Source organism: Solanum stenotomum, chromosome 4, assembly GCF_019186545.1.
Source record: "Solanum stenotomum isolate F172 chromosome 4, ASM1918654v1, whole genome shotgun sequence".
Taxonomy (NCBI): domain Eukaryota; kingdom Viridiplantae; phylum Streptophyta; class Magnoliopsida; order Solanales; family Solanaceae; genus Solanum; species Solanum stenotomum.
The window spans coordinates 64,687,019-64,705,507 of record NC_064285.1 but is presented as its reverse complement, the minus strand read 5'-3'; the positions used below and the strand labels follow the sequence as shown (position 1 = coordinate 64,705,507).

The window sequence follows — 18,489 nt, the reverse complement described above, 5'->3', positions numbered from 1 at the left end:
AGTTATTGGTTAATATTTATTATAAAAATTCACTTACAATTATATTATATATTATATTACAACTGTTTCAGCTGTATGAATTTATTTTTTTATTAAGTAAATTATTGATGCATAAAATTATGTTCTAAGCAAAGAGCAGAGCTAGATTTTGAGGTTTGTGGGTTTGGAATTTTAATTATTTTGAGCTATTGAGTTTTAAATTAATAATTTATACACTTGTAATGAATTTCTTATTACAAATTTAGAGTTTGAACTAAAAAAATTACTAAACTCGACTGAACTCATAACCAACATACCAGCTTATCCCCTAACTAGAAAAATTAATGGTGGAGGGGAATTAAGATGTCCCTTTGTCAGTTTGACAAATGGGTCTCATGTAGTTTCATTTGTCAATCAAATAATGTCTCACACAAGTATGACCAGTTATTTCCATTTCTTACCCAAGTAACTTCTATTTTGTAAGAGTTCAATTAATTAAAGTGGGAGAGAAGAATACTAACACAAGAAAAGCATATATACACTAAATTGTCAACACATCTATTTTACATGTTAAGACACTTTTTGATTGATCCTCAAGTTCAATAATTTATGCAATATAGAAGGTGACATAGCCACTACTTTTTGGTTATGTTCCTTTGCATGAAGCTCAGCATGAAGCCTGCAAAGGGCTGCACCTGCAACTTTCCATGCAAAACCACACTTTCTGACGTCGCCTATAGCTTTCGCGTAATCATAAGTCACACGATAAATAGCAAGTGCATCGTTATATATGTCCGTTGTACTCCTTATGCTCTCCTCCATATCCGGTGCTTCATACAACAGCTGCATGAAAATTTGAAAAATCAAGGGAGAGAAATGAACACTCATGGTGACTTTTGGATTAAGAAAATCTATTACATCGATGAATCGTGGGAAAGGAAGGAGGAATGGGATCGGTGAGGATTGAACCACGATTATTGTGTTGTAAACTCCCACTGATACAACTAATTGTGGTGCTCATGTTTGGTTTCTTACAAGGGAAAACGTCCAAATTTACCCATCTATTATACGAAATATCTAGTTTTACCCTCATCTAATACTTCAAGTCTTACCATTAACGGAGCTCCAAATTGAACCGAGTTATCCTCAATTAAACTTAAGGATCCATGCTAGAGCTCTGTTGGGCCAAGGGTAAATATGAAACAATTTGCTAACAAGGGTATGAATGACCCCAAAGTATAACAAAAGGTAACATTAAGATATTCATTGGTATTTTTCACCTTTTCACCGTCTTAAAATGACTGTTGAAGGTTGTATATCGACCTTCGGACCTAATCCAACCCTAAAAGCTAGCTTATCAGGTGGGCCGATGTGGGACTGAACAAAGAAATTTCTCAAAGGTTGATAAAAGAAAGGTTTTACCTGTTTGTACTTTTTAATAACCTGGTCAGCTAAGTCATTTTTCGATTCACTGCTGGTGTTCAGTGCTTCCTTCATCTCAAATCTGTAATTTCTGTACCTTTCCTCCCATAACCTCAAACATGTCTCAGGGATTCCAACCTCAAAAGCCGAAAGTTTCTTAATTTCTGGACATACAAAATACGATATATGTCAAATGCGCAACCAGTAAGCAATTGCAATATTCAATCAGTATATGGATCAAACACTTGCCTACAGCAACTGGTTCTTCAGCTTTAAATTTCTCAACCCGGTCATAAATTTCTCCTAAGACAGAGGTAGAGTGATAACTTTCTTTCTTTTGCAAGAAATGCGGAAACTTGTCTACTTTCAACCTCTTTGGGATGTAGACCTGTGGATAGAAGCAAGAGCGGTAAGACAAGAATTTGATAACTCAACAACATTAAAAACATTAACAAAAACATATTGAGAAAGACCAAAAACACAGCTAAAGTATCCTGGTTTTTCGAGTTTCCTACTTTATAGTTCAGGTTTGGAACTCGAAAAACGGGATACTTTAGGTGTGTTTTTGACCATTAACTCAAAAATGTTCAATCAATATCAACTCTAGCTTTGGAAGTAAGAGTAGATTGTCAAATCGCTTATGGACTAGAAGTGCGTATTTTTCTTCAAAACATGTATAGTGAATCTGAAGTTTTCAGGCAAGAGGCATCAAACTAATAGAAAAGATTTAGGGAACAGAACAGTAGAAAACATTCACTTAAGTATATGATTGTCACAATAAGGGCTATCAAACAGAGATTAGGCTAAAGAAAGTAACCTTATTCCCACTTTTTGGGGCGTCTATAGCGTCATAATACAAATCAATCAACTCGAACAATTTTTCTTTCACGGACTTTGTCTCTTCATTCTCTGTGGTGTTATTTTTCCCCACTATCAGAAGTCTATCCATGAGTGCATACCAGTTAGCAGAAGCATCAGCCATGCTATAGCTGAAAGAGTAAACCAAGTGAATAAAAGCGAAACATGAGCATTCGTTTTAAAGCAGTAAAAGCCAGAGGTGGATGGAGAGTAGAAGTAAAGGGTACAACTGAACCCAGTACTTTTGACACAGAATATAAATATATATGTAAGAATCACTAAAAAAATTCCAAATAGTAACTATGAAACCATAATTTTAGAAATGCAATGGGTTCAATGGTAAGAATTCAAATGTTGAACCCATTAAATGTAAATCCTGGATCCGCTCAGCGATAAATGAGCATTTAATTCTGGATCAGGATCTATAGATATAACAGAAAGCTTAACCAGGTTAAATTAAAATAACTTATGTGCCTTTCAGAAAAGATTTTCCAGTCATCCGATGCTCATTAGCTCGGGGACTTCCCGACTCCCAAGGATGAGCAACTTTTACCATTCAGATATACAGGAACTGTATGTTGCACTCTTCACCGAAGAGACATGTTTCAGACAATATCAAAGAGACTATTCTAACTTTGAAAGGCAAAAAAGGGCATTCTATACATACTTTGGCATCCTAGTTTCTAGAAATGTCTGAAAGAGTTCATGCTCCCTTTCCTCCACAGAGAAGTTGTTGGGCTCCCTATGCAATGTCTTTGGTGTTGAATGGATTCGGCTCCACGGTCTACTTGCAGTGAAATATTTTAACAGCTGAAGCATAAAACATAACATGCGCAAATTGGACGGAACTCGTTCAGTATTTTCATTCATTCAAGAAATGAAATGATATAACAATATGTTCTTTTTTCTTTTCATTTATTGATTTTTCATTGTCATTACTAGATGGGCATGTAGGGTGCAAATGGAGGACCCAATCTGAGGTAGTTCAATCAAATCATTAAGCAAAGAAATTAGAACAATTAGCCAGTAGTAGAGATAAAGTTGACCTGGGGGTTTTGAGAGACCCAATATTTATCTCCATCAAAATCACCATTAGCAATTTCAGTGGCCGCTGATCTTGGACCTTTTGTGGAGAAAAATATTCCATATTTAGCATTTCCAACTATGTCTCCAAGGTTCTTCACAGGGACAGCAAGTAGTCTATGGATATCACCAAAATGAAGTCCAGGATTCCTGTATACTAGTACCTCTCCAAATATTTGCCCATGTTCACTGCATAAAATGTCGTAGTTTTACTTTGTAAATTTCCAGCTAAAAATACAGGCTCTGCAACCTTGTCATTAGACTAATGAGCAAATGTGCAACGATGAGATAGATTCTAACAATCAATGGGTAAGTTGATGATGAGTGCATCGATGAGATAGATTCTAACAATCAGCTTTCACCAAACTACTTCAGAGTCATACTGATTTTCCACAGAGGAATATCTTTTTTAAGATAGAAAGCCGAATGGCTTAATACATAACCTGCCCCTTAAACTTGTCCGGATATTCCATTTAGACTCTCGAACTAAGCCTTGTTTCAATTGAACACCTCAATAGAGTGTTCCAATTAGACACTTTCATTCAATTTTTTGAATTTTTTGTGTGTTCTCATTCATCCATTAGATAGTCACATAAAATATGTCATTTCCTTTAATTATACACATTTGCCTAAATAGGCCATAAAATCCAAGGAATTTTTTACTTGAGGTTGATGCGTATAATTAAAGGATACGACATATTTTATGTGGTTAACTAAACTATCTAATAGACAAATGAAAACACGTGCAAACGCTTTTTCAAAATTTCAATCTCAAGTGTCTAACTGAAACACTTGATTAGAAGTTGACAACGTCATAACAAAAAAGTTTTTTTTGGTGAGTCATCAGGATTGGACGAAAAGGATCATATAAGATATATATAAACAGTATACTTACAGAATAACACAAACTTCATGGGGATTTAAAGTATCAGTGGGATCAGCTGTCCCCATTAGATAGAAAGTATCAGCAATAGGAAGTCTTCCTCCTTTGAGCCCATTTCTTTCTTCCTTTGCCAGGGAAGATAAACAACACCAAAGATATGGTTCAGTGAGAGGTACTCCAGCCATTATCATACTTGTGGCAGTAGAGGCATCATCACGATCTCTATGGTTTACCGCAACTGCATGGAGACAACCAGTAAATCAAAAAAGTAAGGGTCTGATTTGGTAAAGCATTAAACAGAGACTTGGAACAGAGTAGTGCATATTAAGATCAATGCAGGTAAATGAAGGCTTTCACTAAAACTTCAGTACCAAATCTGCAAAGATGGCATCAGAAGGTATATAAGAAGTGATTTGGTTTTAGGCTGTGTTGCTCGAGTTTTCAAACAATGTCGGAGGGTGTATGCCAGATCCTCCAAAAGTAATGCATTTTGGAGATCAGGCATCGGGTCAACGGGACTTTTGGAGGATCCGAGCAACATAGTTTCTACTTTCTAGGATTTTTTAGAAAATTGGTAACGGCACCAGATTGTTAATTGTTCATATAAACATGTGATGTTTTCAAGAGATTATTTGAAATTTTGAGAACAAAAATGTCACCACATGCTGAAATATAATCCAGATTGCACACAAGTTTAAAGTTGTCGCGTAACAACATCTGAAGGTCAACATTTCTCCATGTACATGCTAGATTACAAACCATAAACAGCTGCAGAGAAACTTGGTTTTATTATCATTTTTTCTAAAACTAGAATTACCTTTTAGTGCTGTCACCTCATCTGAGTATAACCTTTGTGTCTCCTCCAAAGTATTATTAAGTATATCATAGAAATACTCCACGGGAACACCTCCATAGGTCAGCAGAGCAATAAGAGTTCTTGATAGATAAGTATTCCTAGGTTTAAGACTGAAAGAAGAACATAAGAGGTGTCAGTTGCAACAGTTGATAGATATATACCTGAAATGACTGTAAGTACAGAAATTTTAACAGAAAATTCTGTAATACAAAGATAGCATGGAAGAATTCTTTTTAAAAAACAATCATTGGAAGGGAGATATGTCCATTTTTAGAGCCAGTTGTAATAGGCAAGTTGATCCTTCAATCTCCATCAAAAAATCCTAGTGGTAAACCTTGTTTTACTTTTCTTTTTTATTAGGAAACCTTTTTGCTCTTTTAATACTACAAAAATCTCACAAAATAATTCACCTCCCTCACTTGGGATCCTACTGCAACGGGTACGACAAATTGGTCCCCTAAGCAATAAAAATACAGACTCGATTTCTGTCAGTAATATTGTGGTTCTTCCAACAGTCTTTCCTAACTGTTACTTACTAACTACTGAAATGCATAATAACATATTTTCCCTCACATATGCACATGTACTTGCAGCTCTTAGTGTTTAAAAAAAATAGGCTTTACTACAATATTTCTAAAATAAGACAGGAAGGATCATGAAAGTAACATTTCAAATTTCATGGTCAAAAGAAGATCCCTACAATGAACTTTTTATCTTTCTATTAACAGAAATATTGAATTAACTAAAAAGTACCAAATACCTGGGTGTATTTATTTCCAACGAGTTAAACATTTGAGCTCTTGACAATCTTGGATCTGCCTCGACCTTGATCATTGAGGGCCTAATCTGAATTGTGCGTCGTGGCAGCTAATATTTAAGAACAGAACATTGTATCCATTAGGAAGTTGACTTAGAGAGCAGAGAAATTAAGGGGCATTTAAGATAAGGCTGCTTCAATAAGGCCATCGCACAGAAGTATGCAATTAAGTTTAAGATATTAGGCAAAGCCATTTCAGGTGGAGCAGACTATGGTTTTAGTACCTTTCTATTGACTAGAAGGGTTCCCTTTACAGCAAGACCATTGTAGAATAGACGGCACTGCATCAACAGAGGCTAAACAGACAGAGAAGAATGAAACTAATCAGCTAAGAACCAACCTGACCATGTTAAATGATAAAAAATTGCTAATTGCAGCGGTCTGGGATTCCAAATCAATTGTGGTAAACATCAAAAACATTTACTGGTTCCCCACTCTGAAATTCCGCCTCTCCCAACTCAGATGAATTCTCCCCAAGTTTGACACCATTGGTATATCTCTGAAATGGTTGGTTAAAAATTTAATGGGAGGTTCTTCAAGAGAGATGAAAGGAAACAGATACAAAGAACTGAACAATGAATCTGTCAGATACTTTTAATGAATACAAGCATGCAAGAGACAATTTCTTGTGCACCGTCTAGTGCCTACAACCAAAGAAAATCAAGGAAATAAGAGAATTCAAATGAATTTAGAAAAAATAAATATATGAACTAAGAATATATTCTTCCAATTTCTGCAACTCCCTCCGTTTCAATTTGTTTGTTTGGTTTTGACTTGGCACGGAGTTTAAAAAAGTAAAGAAGACTTTGGAATCTTGTGATCTTAAACTAAAGATATGTAGAATGCACTAAAATGCCCTTAAATCTTATGGTCTTAAGCATGCCATGTGGAAAGTTGGAATTAAAGAGTTGAAAAAAGGAAAGAGGCCTTTTTTTTAACGGACTGAAAAGGAAAGTAAGACAAACAAATTGAAACGGTGAGAAAACTATATTTCATCTGCTTGCCTGATCGAGAAGCTAGCTACTGGTCCTCAAATGTTTATGTTATTTAATTTCTCTAAGAACTTTGTAGATGAACTCACAAAAAATTTGATAGGTATTTCCAATGGCTACATGACCAAATGCAGGGACAGCAAAGATATGGGAAGTTCAACAAGAAATCACTTGTTTGATTTTTTAAAGATTATTGATCCCCTCACTTAAGAATTATACTTTCTTTTATGACCTTGAGACCTTCAAGGATTTGCTTTAATTTTATTGACATTTATGCAGTGGCTTCTGCCCAGAGATGTGAACTTGGATACTTCAAGTCGGATAAGGATGTAAAATGCCTCATTATGGACTGCATGGTTAATGAGATAAATTAGAAGGATTGCGTCTTTATTCCTCAGATGAACAGCCACTGGAATTATATCCGAACATACGACAAATTTTGGAATAAAGCCAAATTATGTGCTTCTTGGGCCTCTATTCTTGAAAAGAGAGCACCTACTTCATTGATTAGGTTTTCTGGTTCTTAATGCAATACAAAAGCATAATCAACCTCAAGAAAATGCTTAGTGATTTAGGTTTAATCAGATTACCTCTAAGTTGGCACACTTATGCTTCACATTGAAAAAATCTTGCGGACACTTTCTTGCCAAGTCTTCTGAAATATATCCAGTCCCATCTGTGTGTATAAGTGGTTTCCCATCTTCATCATAGATAATTCGTCCACTCTTATCCTACATTTTTTTCCCAAAGGAGGAGGCAATTAAATGATAAAGAGAAGTCATTACCTTGAGACCGTGGAAAGAGAAACAATAAAGAGATGGTATATACATGGAGAAAGAAACTGCAACGAGTATGCATGATTATATATACACATATTATATGTTCGATAAGTAATATACATGACAACATATATCTTCAATTCTGTCAATATTCACTGAATTCAGATCAACTTGAAGCTTTACTGTCGTGGATAAAATTAGGGAGAACCTGCATTATCAGAGTAACTATGCAGTTCAGAAAGAAAGACAGCAAGTATGCAATAAATATTAAGAAGTTAAAAGAGTCCGGGAAATAGCAAACCTGGCCATGTATTTAGCCATGCTAGAGACCATGTGTACATGCATGAAATTGCACCTTGCTTCATGGACCATCTTGTCACGCAAAATGTAAGTTTCTTTTTCATAAGGATTAAGAGATTCCATTCGAACAAAGTAGCATTTGACAGAATCGATCTTTTCCTCTTTGTCCTTTGAACTTCTCTTCTTCCCGTCATCCTTATAAACTGTTCAAATACCACAATGACACAAAACCTCATTGGCATCAAACACTTGAAAACAGAACCTCTCAGGTACTTCCACCCCTGATTGAGTACAATAATGAGAATGACTCTTCTATTTATTGGTAACATGAGAAGTTTCATCAAACAGCTACTTGGGAAAACAGAAGATCCACATTGACACAGGCCAAAAGAAGGCCATAAGACGGGAATTTCTTTTAATTACAAGTTGTTGTAGGTAATAAGCAAAATATTTGCCCTCTAAGTACAGTATTTTCATGTTATAGAAGACCATCAGACTTGAATGGGAGCAAATGTTGGGCCTTACACCCAATATATCTATGATGTAGCGACACATATGTTAGATGAATCTACTATCATTCAAGAACAGACAAGATTATATATGTTCTTATATTTGTGTTAAAAGAAATATCAGCAGCACTCAAGCTCAACAATAAATGGACTTGGCCACATGCATTCCAAAATAAAATTCATAAAATGCACTGTCCATCGGCAAAACTATCTAAAATTACAGAAAGAAAGACAAATTCTGAATTTCTTCTTATATTTCCAAGACAAGATAGGAATTTTGAAATACTTTGGCGACATATGTATAAGGTAATTACCAAAAAAGCGATAGCGCCTCAAACCAACAAGAATTCCATTCTGAACAATCTCTTCTGGACACCCTGGGGTGTTTTGCTCAAACTTGACAATCAATACATTCTCATCTCCTAATGACTGTTGCAGATGGGTTCTTTCTGCTTTCAGGTAAGGACCCTGAGGAGGAGGGAAATAAAACAAGTCAAGAAATGGATATTAATGCTTAGGGTAACGTGATGAACTGTCCAAAGTGAATGAATGCTGCCCACTCCTTAATTAATATAGGCATTACAGTTATTTCTTTTGGGCTCTTGTATCAGTATCAGGAGACGGCAAGCTTCAGTAGTTCTATATTCAACTTTTGATGCCTAAAAAGCTAAAGTGAATCATTTGCAGCCTAGTGCTACACAAATCAAATATTTACATAATACAATATTTACTGGAGTCCGAAATCTTGTTCAGCCAATTCAAGCACAGGAATAACTTACAAAACACTTTAAAGGCTAAAGGAGTTATCTTGAATAATTTTTAATCACAAAAAGTTTTGAACCACAAGAATAACAGACCTTAAAAGTATAGCTTCCATCCGAATGGACATGGCAATGATAAAGATGAGTCCTTCCTGAATCCCAATCAAGATACTGAAAGACACCGATACAAGGCAGTTGTTGGATTAATAGTTCAATAGTTAAAACTTAAGAGACTACTATGTGAGTACCTAGACCAAGGTATTACTAGTCTCTTATTGGTGGACACTAATGATAAAAAAATACATCAAAAGCAAAAATGGAACGACAGAAATATAAAGTTCATATAGTCTTTAACTGTGGAAAAAGAACATCAGTGGTTGGGACCAAGACCTTAAATCCGAACTAACTAAAAGATTAAAACAGACTATACAAGTGTGGTAATTGAATGGAAACTCACCTGCACCCGTTTATTATGTTCACAAAGATGACCATATTTATTCCAAATATATGACTCAAAATGAGACATAGGTTGATATATCATATCCAAAATGTCACCAACATCATGGAGCATAATTACATCCTCCACCTTCCTCCTGCAACGCATACCAAATCAAATACCAACTTGTAGCAATATAGAAGTCCCAAAGTAAATATTTGAATAAATGCTAAATTTACCTCCCAATGTAGTTTAGAATCAAAAAGAATTTCCTGAATTCAAGCTTACTGAGTGCCAGTAACTGTTCACTTATTCCTCGTGTGCTGGCCCCGTCTCTGAATGTAGATGGCCTAGGATCGTAATGATCTCTTTGAAAGCCAGTTGTCACTGGACTCATTGGAGGTGATGGTATTCGTGGAGCTGATGTAGGAGAATCAGATGCATTACCTACTGTGTCTGCAGGCATTGGAAGACCATCATTGGTAAACTAGAATTCTTGAAAGGTCTGAGTACATTACATGTTGTGTTGTTCGGACTCTTCAAAAGTGTGTATCGAATACTCCAAAAGTAGTGCATTTTGGAGAATCAAACACGGGTTCAACAGTTTTTGAGAGTCCGAGCAACATAGTTTACATGTAGAGTTGTAAATATGCAAAAAAAAGGAAGAAGAGATCGCAACCAATAAAAAATTTGAACAAGTTCTTCATTAAGCCTAAACTAATTCAAGCTTACTGAGTGCCAGCAACTGTTCACTTATTCCTCGTATGCTGGCCCTGTCTCTGAATGTAGATGGCCTAGGATCATAATGATCTCTTTGAAAGCTAGTTGTCACTGGACTCATTGGAGGTGATGGTATTCGTGGAGCTGATGTAGGAGAATCAGATGCATCACCTACTATGTCTGTAGGCATTGGAAGACCATCATTGGTAAACTAGAATTCTTGAACGGTCTGAGTATGTTTACATGTTGTGTTGTTCAGACTCTTCAAAAGTGTGTATCGAATACTCCAAAAGTAGTGCATTTTGGAGAATCCAACATGGGTTCAACAGTTTTTGAGAGTCCGAGCAACATAGTTCACATGTAGAGTTGTAAATATGCAAAAAAAAGGAAGAAGAGATCGCAACCAATAAAAAATTTGAACAAGTTCTTCATTAAGCCTAAACTAATGTCCAGATATATACTCGATTTATATGTGAATAAACAATACGGGAATTATTCTTTAGATATTACCTATTGTAAGGACATTTTCATCTTCAGATACTCTTATCCATGTATTCCTAATAAATGTATTACTTATTCCACCTTCTATTCCGCATAAGATAATACATAAATCCTCATATAACTTATACCAATATTATTTATATAACATTTACTTTCCAGTATTAAAATCTGCATATTTTGTATGAATTTTAATACCAAAATCAACTATGGTATAAAGCAATACTGATTATATATCAAGATTAACTTGGCTTATACCTCAAACCTAATGACCCTTGGTACTTTACAATTTAGTAGTTAGCTGTGTTTGCTTTTCCTTTTTATCTTTTTGTTACTATCAACATTTGTCTATCAAGTACAATAAATCTGAAGAGATTCTTAGAACAGAGACTTTTGAGTCGAATAGATAGAAGGAGGTGAATTTTTAACCCAAAAAAGAAGGGGCAACTTTAGGATTCCGCACAGAATGATTAATTTCCAGTTAAGCAAAGTGAGTGCATTCTTATGTCAAACGCTTGTATTTAAGGGGAGAAGTGTATTGGGACATAATTATTATTTTTTTATGACAAGAAAACCTGCCGCCACTACCCTTTGGGTGGGCACAGGGTAAAATCCTCGCTCCTATGCAATAGCTCGCAAACCACATAGGAGAGGTAACCCACACTAGGCAAGCCTAGTGCGACGAGCTCGACCCAGAAGGCAAACCCCTTGCTTTCGCTGGCAAGGGGTTTCGAACTTGAGACCTCCAACATGGAAGTCCCAAGCTCAAACCACTGGGCCACCCCGAAGGGTTATTGGGACATAATTATTAGTATTGACTACTGAGAATAATTAAGTAAGTAAAACTGAGTTATCTCTAACAACTCAAGCTTTTAGATGAATGATCCCACAATTTGATATGGTATCAAAGTAGGCATAGATTTTTAGTTTGAATCTTATTGCCACCTTATCAAAAAGAATTTCCACATGCTTGATCCATAATAAAGAATCAAGCTCGCACATGAGGGCAGGGGCGAAGCTAGAGGGGACAAGGAGGTTTGTCGTAGTCCCCTTCACCAAAAAAGTACATTGTACATATAAAAGAATATAATTGGTTTTTATCCATATGTAGTAGGAGTAGCAGGGGCGGCTCAACGCAATCAGAGGCCTAAAGCGAAATTTCAACTAGAGGCCGAAAATCTAAATAAACTTCATATGCATTAATTTTTTTAAACAAAAAAAAACCTACATTTTTAAATGCAAAGTATACTTAATATTTTTTTATAAATGATTTATTCGATTCCTTTTTCAATTATTTGCTTTAGATAAAATTTTATCAATTCAACGTTGAAAAACATTTTCTTACTCGGACAATTATTATATGAATTGTTAACATAGAATTTGATTCAAGAAGTTGATTCAAGAAGTTGATAATTTTGTATACCCCACATTTTACTATGCTTGTTGTAATGCTTGTAAATTTAAGAAGAATAGAAAAAGAATTTACAATTCACTTTGTTCAACACTTTTCGACTATTGATTCATATTTTTGATAGAATATTACTCTAACTTATCAAAAATTTAAAGAAGAGAGTGTAAAAGGAGTTAAAAAGAATAAAATAATGTGAATATTAGCATAGAGAATGTAAGAAAATAAAACATTTTTTTTTATTTCTTCTATTTAAATGAGATTAAAGAGAATAAAATAATAATTGTTTTAAAAAATATATATTTTATCATAAATAATTAATCTTTTCTATAAAAAAAAAACAACACATAATTTATTATTGTTAAAAAATTGAGGCCCCCTAAAATTGGGGCCTAAGGCCAATGCCTTATTCAAAGAAGCATAGAGCCGGCCCTGAGGAGTAGATATTGAGGCTTCTTAGTTTTGTTGTGGATTTACTTCTTTAAATTTTAAATCAATATAATGAAATCATGCCACCATCGTAGAATATGTTGAGAATATAATTAAGTAACTAAAAATATCTCCATAATAACTTAAACTCTTAGATGAGATAATCATACACTTCACTTCAATAATGATCCCAAAATTTAAAAGTTGTGATTGGTCGTAAAGGTTTTGACCCCAGAAGAGTTTGTCAAACACTAACAAAAATTCTTCTACCAAACAAGAAACTTACTAATGCTTCCTAGAAGAGCTCTCTTTGTATTATTGACTTTCTAAGTATATATTCATATAAGGAGAATCATATATGTATCTTTTGGAACTCTTAAATAGGAAATAAACATAAATTACTTAATAAGCTGACTAGAATTTTATGTATTGGAAATATATTTTTTATCTTTCCAAACTCTTAAATATAATAAAGTGTATCCCTGTTTTTCTAAGAACAAAAATGTTTATCTTCTTTTTAAATTTCATAAAAATAACTTATTTTAATATATACAAAAATAGAAAAACATGCATGCAAGTTCAACAGTTTATGTATTTTAAGCACACTTAAATTAGTAAAAAAAATTATCACTTTATCATTACACTGTGCAAGTTTGAAAAAAAAATAGGAAACTTAACCATTATCCTGAAAAATCGGCCGATTTCTGGGTGAAAAATTGACAGAAGAACAAGAGGAATTCGGAGAAGACAGCGAACTTCTTCGAATCTGAGGCGAATGATAAAAACTTTCAGCAGAAGGAACTGGTTCTTCATAATTTTGCTTCTGATAAAACTGTTGAGTTTCCGATTGATAGTATTTTTTCGCCATGAAAACAATGAATCCACTTAGGGTTTTTTTAATCTGACATTTTGAAATTTCCCTCAAAATACAAAGCGAACGTTCTTCTCCGATTGCTACAAGGAGTCTTCGTACTTTATCATCTGGTGAATTTTGTCTCTCTTTTTTGCAGATTTGGTTAATCATTTGTTGTACTGAATGTGGAAGTTCAACTTCTTCATTGTTGTGAGAGTAAAAATCTCCCATTTTTGCTGATTGAAGTGAAGAAAACTGGGATTTTTGAGAGAGAAATTGAGGTTTTTGTTGAGGAATGTGTACAGTGGGAAATGTTTTGCCTGCTTAGTTTAAAGTGGAGCTTGGAAAATTACTTTTCAAATTAGTTGGTTTCTCGCCCGATATTCGATATTTGCATTTGATATTCAAATTTTATTTGTATTAAGATTAGACTAACTTGAATTCGGGCATATGTTGGGGCCGAGGTTGGTAATAAAGAAAAAAAGTCATTCTTAAAAGTTCAAACTTAAGACTCGAGTAAGGATACAAAAAAAAAAGCTTACATAAATTTCATTAATTTAGAAATTAATTACTTAAATACACTTAAATTTGTAATATTATATATTTTTATCAAATATTGGGTTGTTCAGATACATTGTATAAGGAAATAGAAAGCAGAAAAAAAGTGCAGTTGGAAAGAATTAAAAGTTGAAAACATCTCAAAAGAAAAAGAAGAAGTGACAATTCAAGATGTGACCATTCAAGATTACAGTGAAAGATCTCATATATCTTAAGTTTATATTATTTTTTTTTAAATGATAATTTTAAAAAAAAAAACTGGCGATGTGAAGAGGTTATTGGTATGATTGTATCGTATTGCAAGAATATATTGAAGAATAACTAATTATTATTATTGTTTTATAATAAAATTATGTATATATAAAAGCATGTATTAATATGTAATCACAATAGAAATATATGATTTATTCATGTGATGATTTCGTGCACATCATGTATGAGTTATTAATTTTCTTAAAAAAGACATCATGTATTTTTTTCTAACTAGCTTTAAAATAATATAATAAAAGAAATCAATTTCAATTATATAGTGATATGTTTTACTACGTATTTTTACTTTAAGTCATTTCAAATTTAAGTCAGGAAATTAATATTAATGATTAAATTTTATATTTCATAAAATTGACATTGTATAGAAATTATTATTTACTGTGGTTATAAATCTCGTAATCTCCAAAATAATTTTTTATTTAAATCTTTAAAATTAAGAGATAACCTTATATTATTCGAAATGAATTAAATATAGTCTCCATTTAAGTATCTGTCCAATCACACTTTTCCTGATTTGCCCATGATTTAGCCGGAAGGACACGTGGCATACTAGGACAACTCAACCCATCCCAAATTTATAGTTCCGATTTTCTTTTCTATAACTAGGTAATTTGTCTACGCTTTGCAAAGTCATAAATAATTACATTGAACTTGTAAAATAATCCTTTACTAATATTTATACATTAAAAATAATGGAAAAAAATAGGTTCTTAAAAAAATATTAGCAATATTTCAACATGAATTTATTTGTCATTATCACATAACTCAAGAACCTCTAATGAATGAATTATTCACGAAATAATATTTTTTTGGTTTTTTAATCAACATTAAAAGGAAAATAAAGAAGAAAATAAGAATATATACAAAGGCATTTCGTAAGAAAAAAAACACATTTAAATTGCATAGATTATACAATTGGAATATTTGTCTCAGGAAAAAATTCAAAAATTTGTTAACAGAATCAAAAAAGAAATTATACTTGAACATGAAAGTAATTATAACTTTTGAACTTGCATTATGAATTTATTCAATTGATAAGTGAGAAATTTCATATCTATGCAAAAATAGATAATATCTAAGCTTATATATAGTACTTTTAAGTTATAGAAGTTTATATAGAATATCAAAACATGAATTCTTGAAACTGAGTACCATAATTATTTTATGCACAATGAATATACCTACTATATGTGTATATGTTCAATATAACCGAAGACAATAATTTTGCAGAAACATAAACAACAGAGTTTAAAACATGTACTCAAAAACAATATAAGCATAAATTAATGAATGTAAAAAAACATATCAGGATTTGTAACAATAGAATGAAACAGAAAGGAAAAAATCGAGTCCACTACACAACGTCTCCTTAAGAAAATTATTCTCCTTTAATACCCGAGGTTTAAAGAAATAGATCCTTTCAGGATGGAACAATTTTATTCACCAGTGTATTGATACAAAAACAATGGTGTCAGTGAGCCATTCAACAGGAGCAAATACACGAATATTTAAGAAGTAGTTCAGATTTTTCGTTGTTTTAAATGAGAGGAAATCCCTCTATTTATAGACAACAAAGGATAGTGTGAACAAATGTTTATTGTGCCTTATCGGAAAGGTCACAACTCTTTGAAAAAGTCACAACCTTTCAGAAAGGTCACAACATTTCACAAATGTCACAACCTTTCATAAAAGTCGCAACTCTTCATAAAAATCACATTTTTTCATAAAAGTCACAACTTTTCATGAAAGAGGAAGGCTAGTTTTGAAAATATAAATAAATTAAAAGGGAATTCTGGTTTGTGATGGCACCACGTAGGCGGGCTTAGGATTCTCTTTATATATATGATATGATATATGATATTTATCTAGATTATATATAAATATTTTTAAAATAATATTCTTTGTTTATGTATTAAATATAAAAGAATAAATAAGAAATTCACATATTTATTTATTTTTTAAAAATGTTTTCCTTCATACACACCTTTAGAGGTTGTTTGGTAACTAAATAAAAAATAAGTTATTCACGTATTAAATTTTGTATAACTTATACGATGTTTGGTATGTATCTAAGAAATAAGTTATTCATATATAAAATTAATATGATATTTGATTGATAATTTAGAAACTCGTATAATTAATACATGTACAAGTTATGAGAAATATGTGTATTATTTTTATAGAATAGAAAGTGGAATAATTAATACCTACTATAAAATAATACCATTTTCCTATAATAAATCTCTACATTATTAATACCCGTATAATTTTAACCAACTATCAAACGAGGTCATAACCCTTTTTGGCCTTAACAGTGGTCCGTGTGGTATAGTTTGACTAGTTTTGCATACTATAAGGACTATTAAATACTCTATCTAATAGAATAAGGATGATTATCATTTTCTTTTAGGGCCCGTTTTGCCATATGATATGGTATCATGAGATGAAATTGAAGGTTTGTTTGGACATGCGATATGAAATTTTTGTGCTGTATATTTTCTCATAAACATAAAAATCTCATAAGTTGTAAAACTATTAAAATAGCCCCAATTGTTTATTTAATCTTATCAAATAAACAAAAATTATAAAATCGCATAATAAATTATTACAAAGTTATTTGTTCTTCACTTAAATAATTGTTTCATCTAACTTTAATTTAATTAAAAAAATTGAACATAAATTGTACTTGATATGCTCATATCTCTCAACTACTCTTACAAATAACCTATAAAGTAGGAAAAAAAAGCACACATTAGTGAGTAAATATTAACTTAGAAGTCAAATGTACTAAGATAAAAATTAACAAACATCACTAACTTCTAACTATTTACAAGAAAAATCAATAGTTCAATATTATTGAATAACGAAATTTTAAAAAGTTACCACAAGTTTGAGTCAAAAACACTTCTAATAAAATTTAATCAAAAAAATTATAACTAGTCCACTTGACTAAATATTAATAATTAATTGATCAAATTTTCCCAAGTCCTCAATCAATTGGACTTGATATCCTTCAGTCATGTGAACGAACATTTTGCAAATACTAAGATTAAGAAAGTGCGGCACCGCCAATGAAAATTGTCTTTTATCAATATTATGCTTAGTCATAAGATTAAGACGTTTTTTTTTTATTATGAAAAATAAAAAAAGTACTCCTCCCTTCGTTCTCATTTATATTCACCAAATGAATTTCTACTTTATCATTTATATTCACCAAATTTAAAGTAATAATAAATTTTATATTGGTGAGAATAATAAATTTTTAAAAGTAATGATGTGATTATAAATTTTATTTACATATGAAACAAATGGTTAGTAGATATAAATGTGGGGTTGTTTTAACAAAATATAAACTCATGGATCAATTATTGTATTAAAATAACTCAATTCATGATATGGATTCCATATCATGGTTTTTGAAGAATATGGTATCACCTCTCATGATATGAAATCATGAGATAGAATCAGCGTAAAATCGCATGTCCAAACGCTGATTCCATCTCACGACACCATATCGTGATATAGTATCGCATGGTCAAACGCCTACTTAGTTTCTCTCCTGATGTTCAGAGTCAACATTGGAGCTCCGACTAAATTCAGATCATGCATTATAAGGACTTATTCGGGGTCATTTCCAAACAAAAAGGACTATATTTTGGGCCTTTTCTCACTAATATTAGTCTAGGGGTGTTCATGGGTCAATTGGATTGGTCAAAAATCAAAACCAAATCAAATTAAGCAATTTTAAAATTAGCAAATCAAACCAAACCAAATAGAATATACATTGATCGATTTGGTTGTTAATGATTTCGATTTGGTTTGGTTCGATTATTAATCATACACAAAAATAAAAGAAACAATTCATTCAAAATGTGAAAAGTGACAACAATTCATTCTAAACGATTTTTTTTTAAAAAAATGGTTGACGTACAAAACTTTCGATCATTGAAATTACTATGAATAAAGCTTCAAAATTCGCTATTTTGCCCCTAGAAGGAAGAGATAGTGACATCTTCGGTCTCACAAAGAATTGTCATAAACACTCATATACATGAAACCAATAAGAATGTTCTCACCT

The 18,489-nt window shown here is 32.5% G+C and overlaps 1 protein-coding gene across 1 annotated transcript; it reads right to left on the bottom strand.

Moving 5' to 3' along the window:
* Positions 1-474: 474 nt before the first annotated feature.
* LOC125861978 (probable RNA-dependent RNA polymerase 5) lies at positions 475-13,912 on the bottom strand. The gene is made up of 20 exons (XM_049541932.1): positions 13,409-13,912; positions 10,408-10,575; positions 9,915-10,131; positions 9,697-9,832; positions 9,336-9,410; positions 8,793-8,946; positions 7,971-8,172; positions 7,790-7,877; positions 7,481-7,621; positions 6,323-6,397; positions 6,123-6,194; positions 5,842-5,948; positions 5,043-5,191; positions 4,238-4,463; positions 3,306-3,531; positions 2,927-3,069; positions 2,219-2,390; positions 1,651-1,789; positions 1,402-1,565; positions 475-822 (listed from the first exon to the last, which is right to left on the bottom strand). The coding sequence occupies exons 1-20, from the start codon at positions 13,812-13,814 to the stop codon at positions 550-552; spliced, it is 3,333 nt and encodes a 1,110-aa protein (XP_049397889.1). The 5' UTR covers positions 13,815-13,912; the 3' UTR covers positions 475-549.
* Positions 13,913-18,489: the final 4,577 nt, after the last annotated feature.

Excerpts from the sequence above, each read along its gene's own strand:
- LOC125861978 (XM_049541932.1), bottom strand. The coding sequence starts at position 13,814 with ATGGGAGATTTTTACTCTCACAACAATGAAGAAGTTGAACTTCCACAT. Across the intron at positions 10,132-10,407 it reads TGAACAGTTGCTGGCACTCA|ACACAGTAGGTAATGCATCT; the intron begins GTAAGCTTGAAT and ends CAATGCCTGCAG. Across the intron at positions 5,949-6,122 it reads CCCTTCTAGTCAATAGAAAG|CTGCCACGACGCACAATTCA; the intron begins GTACTAAAACCA and ends CTTAAATATTAG.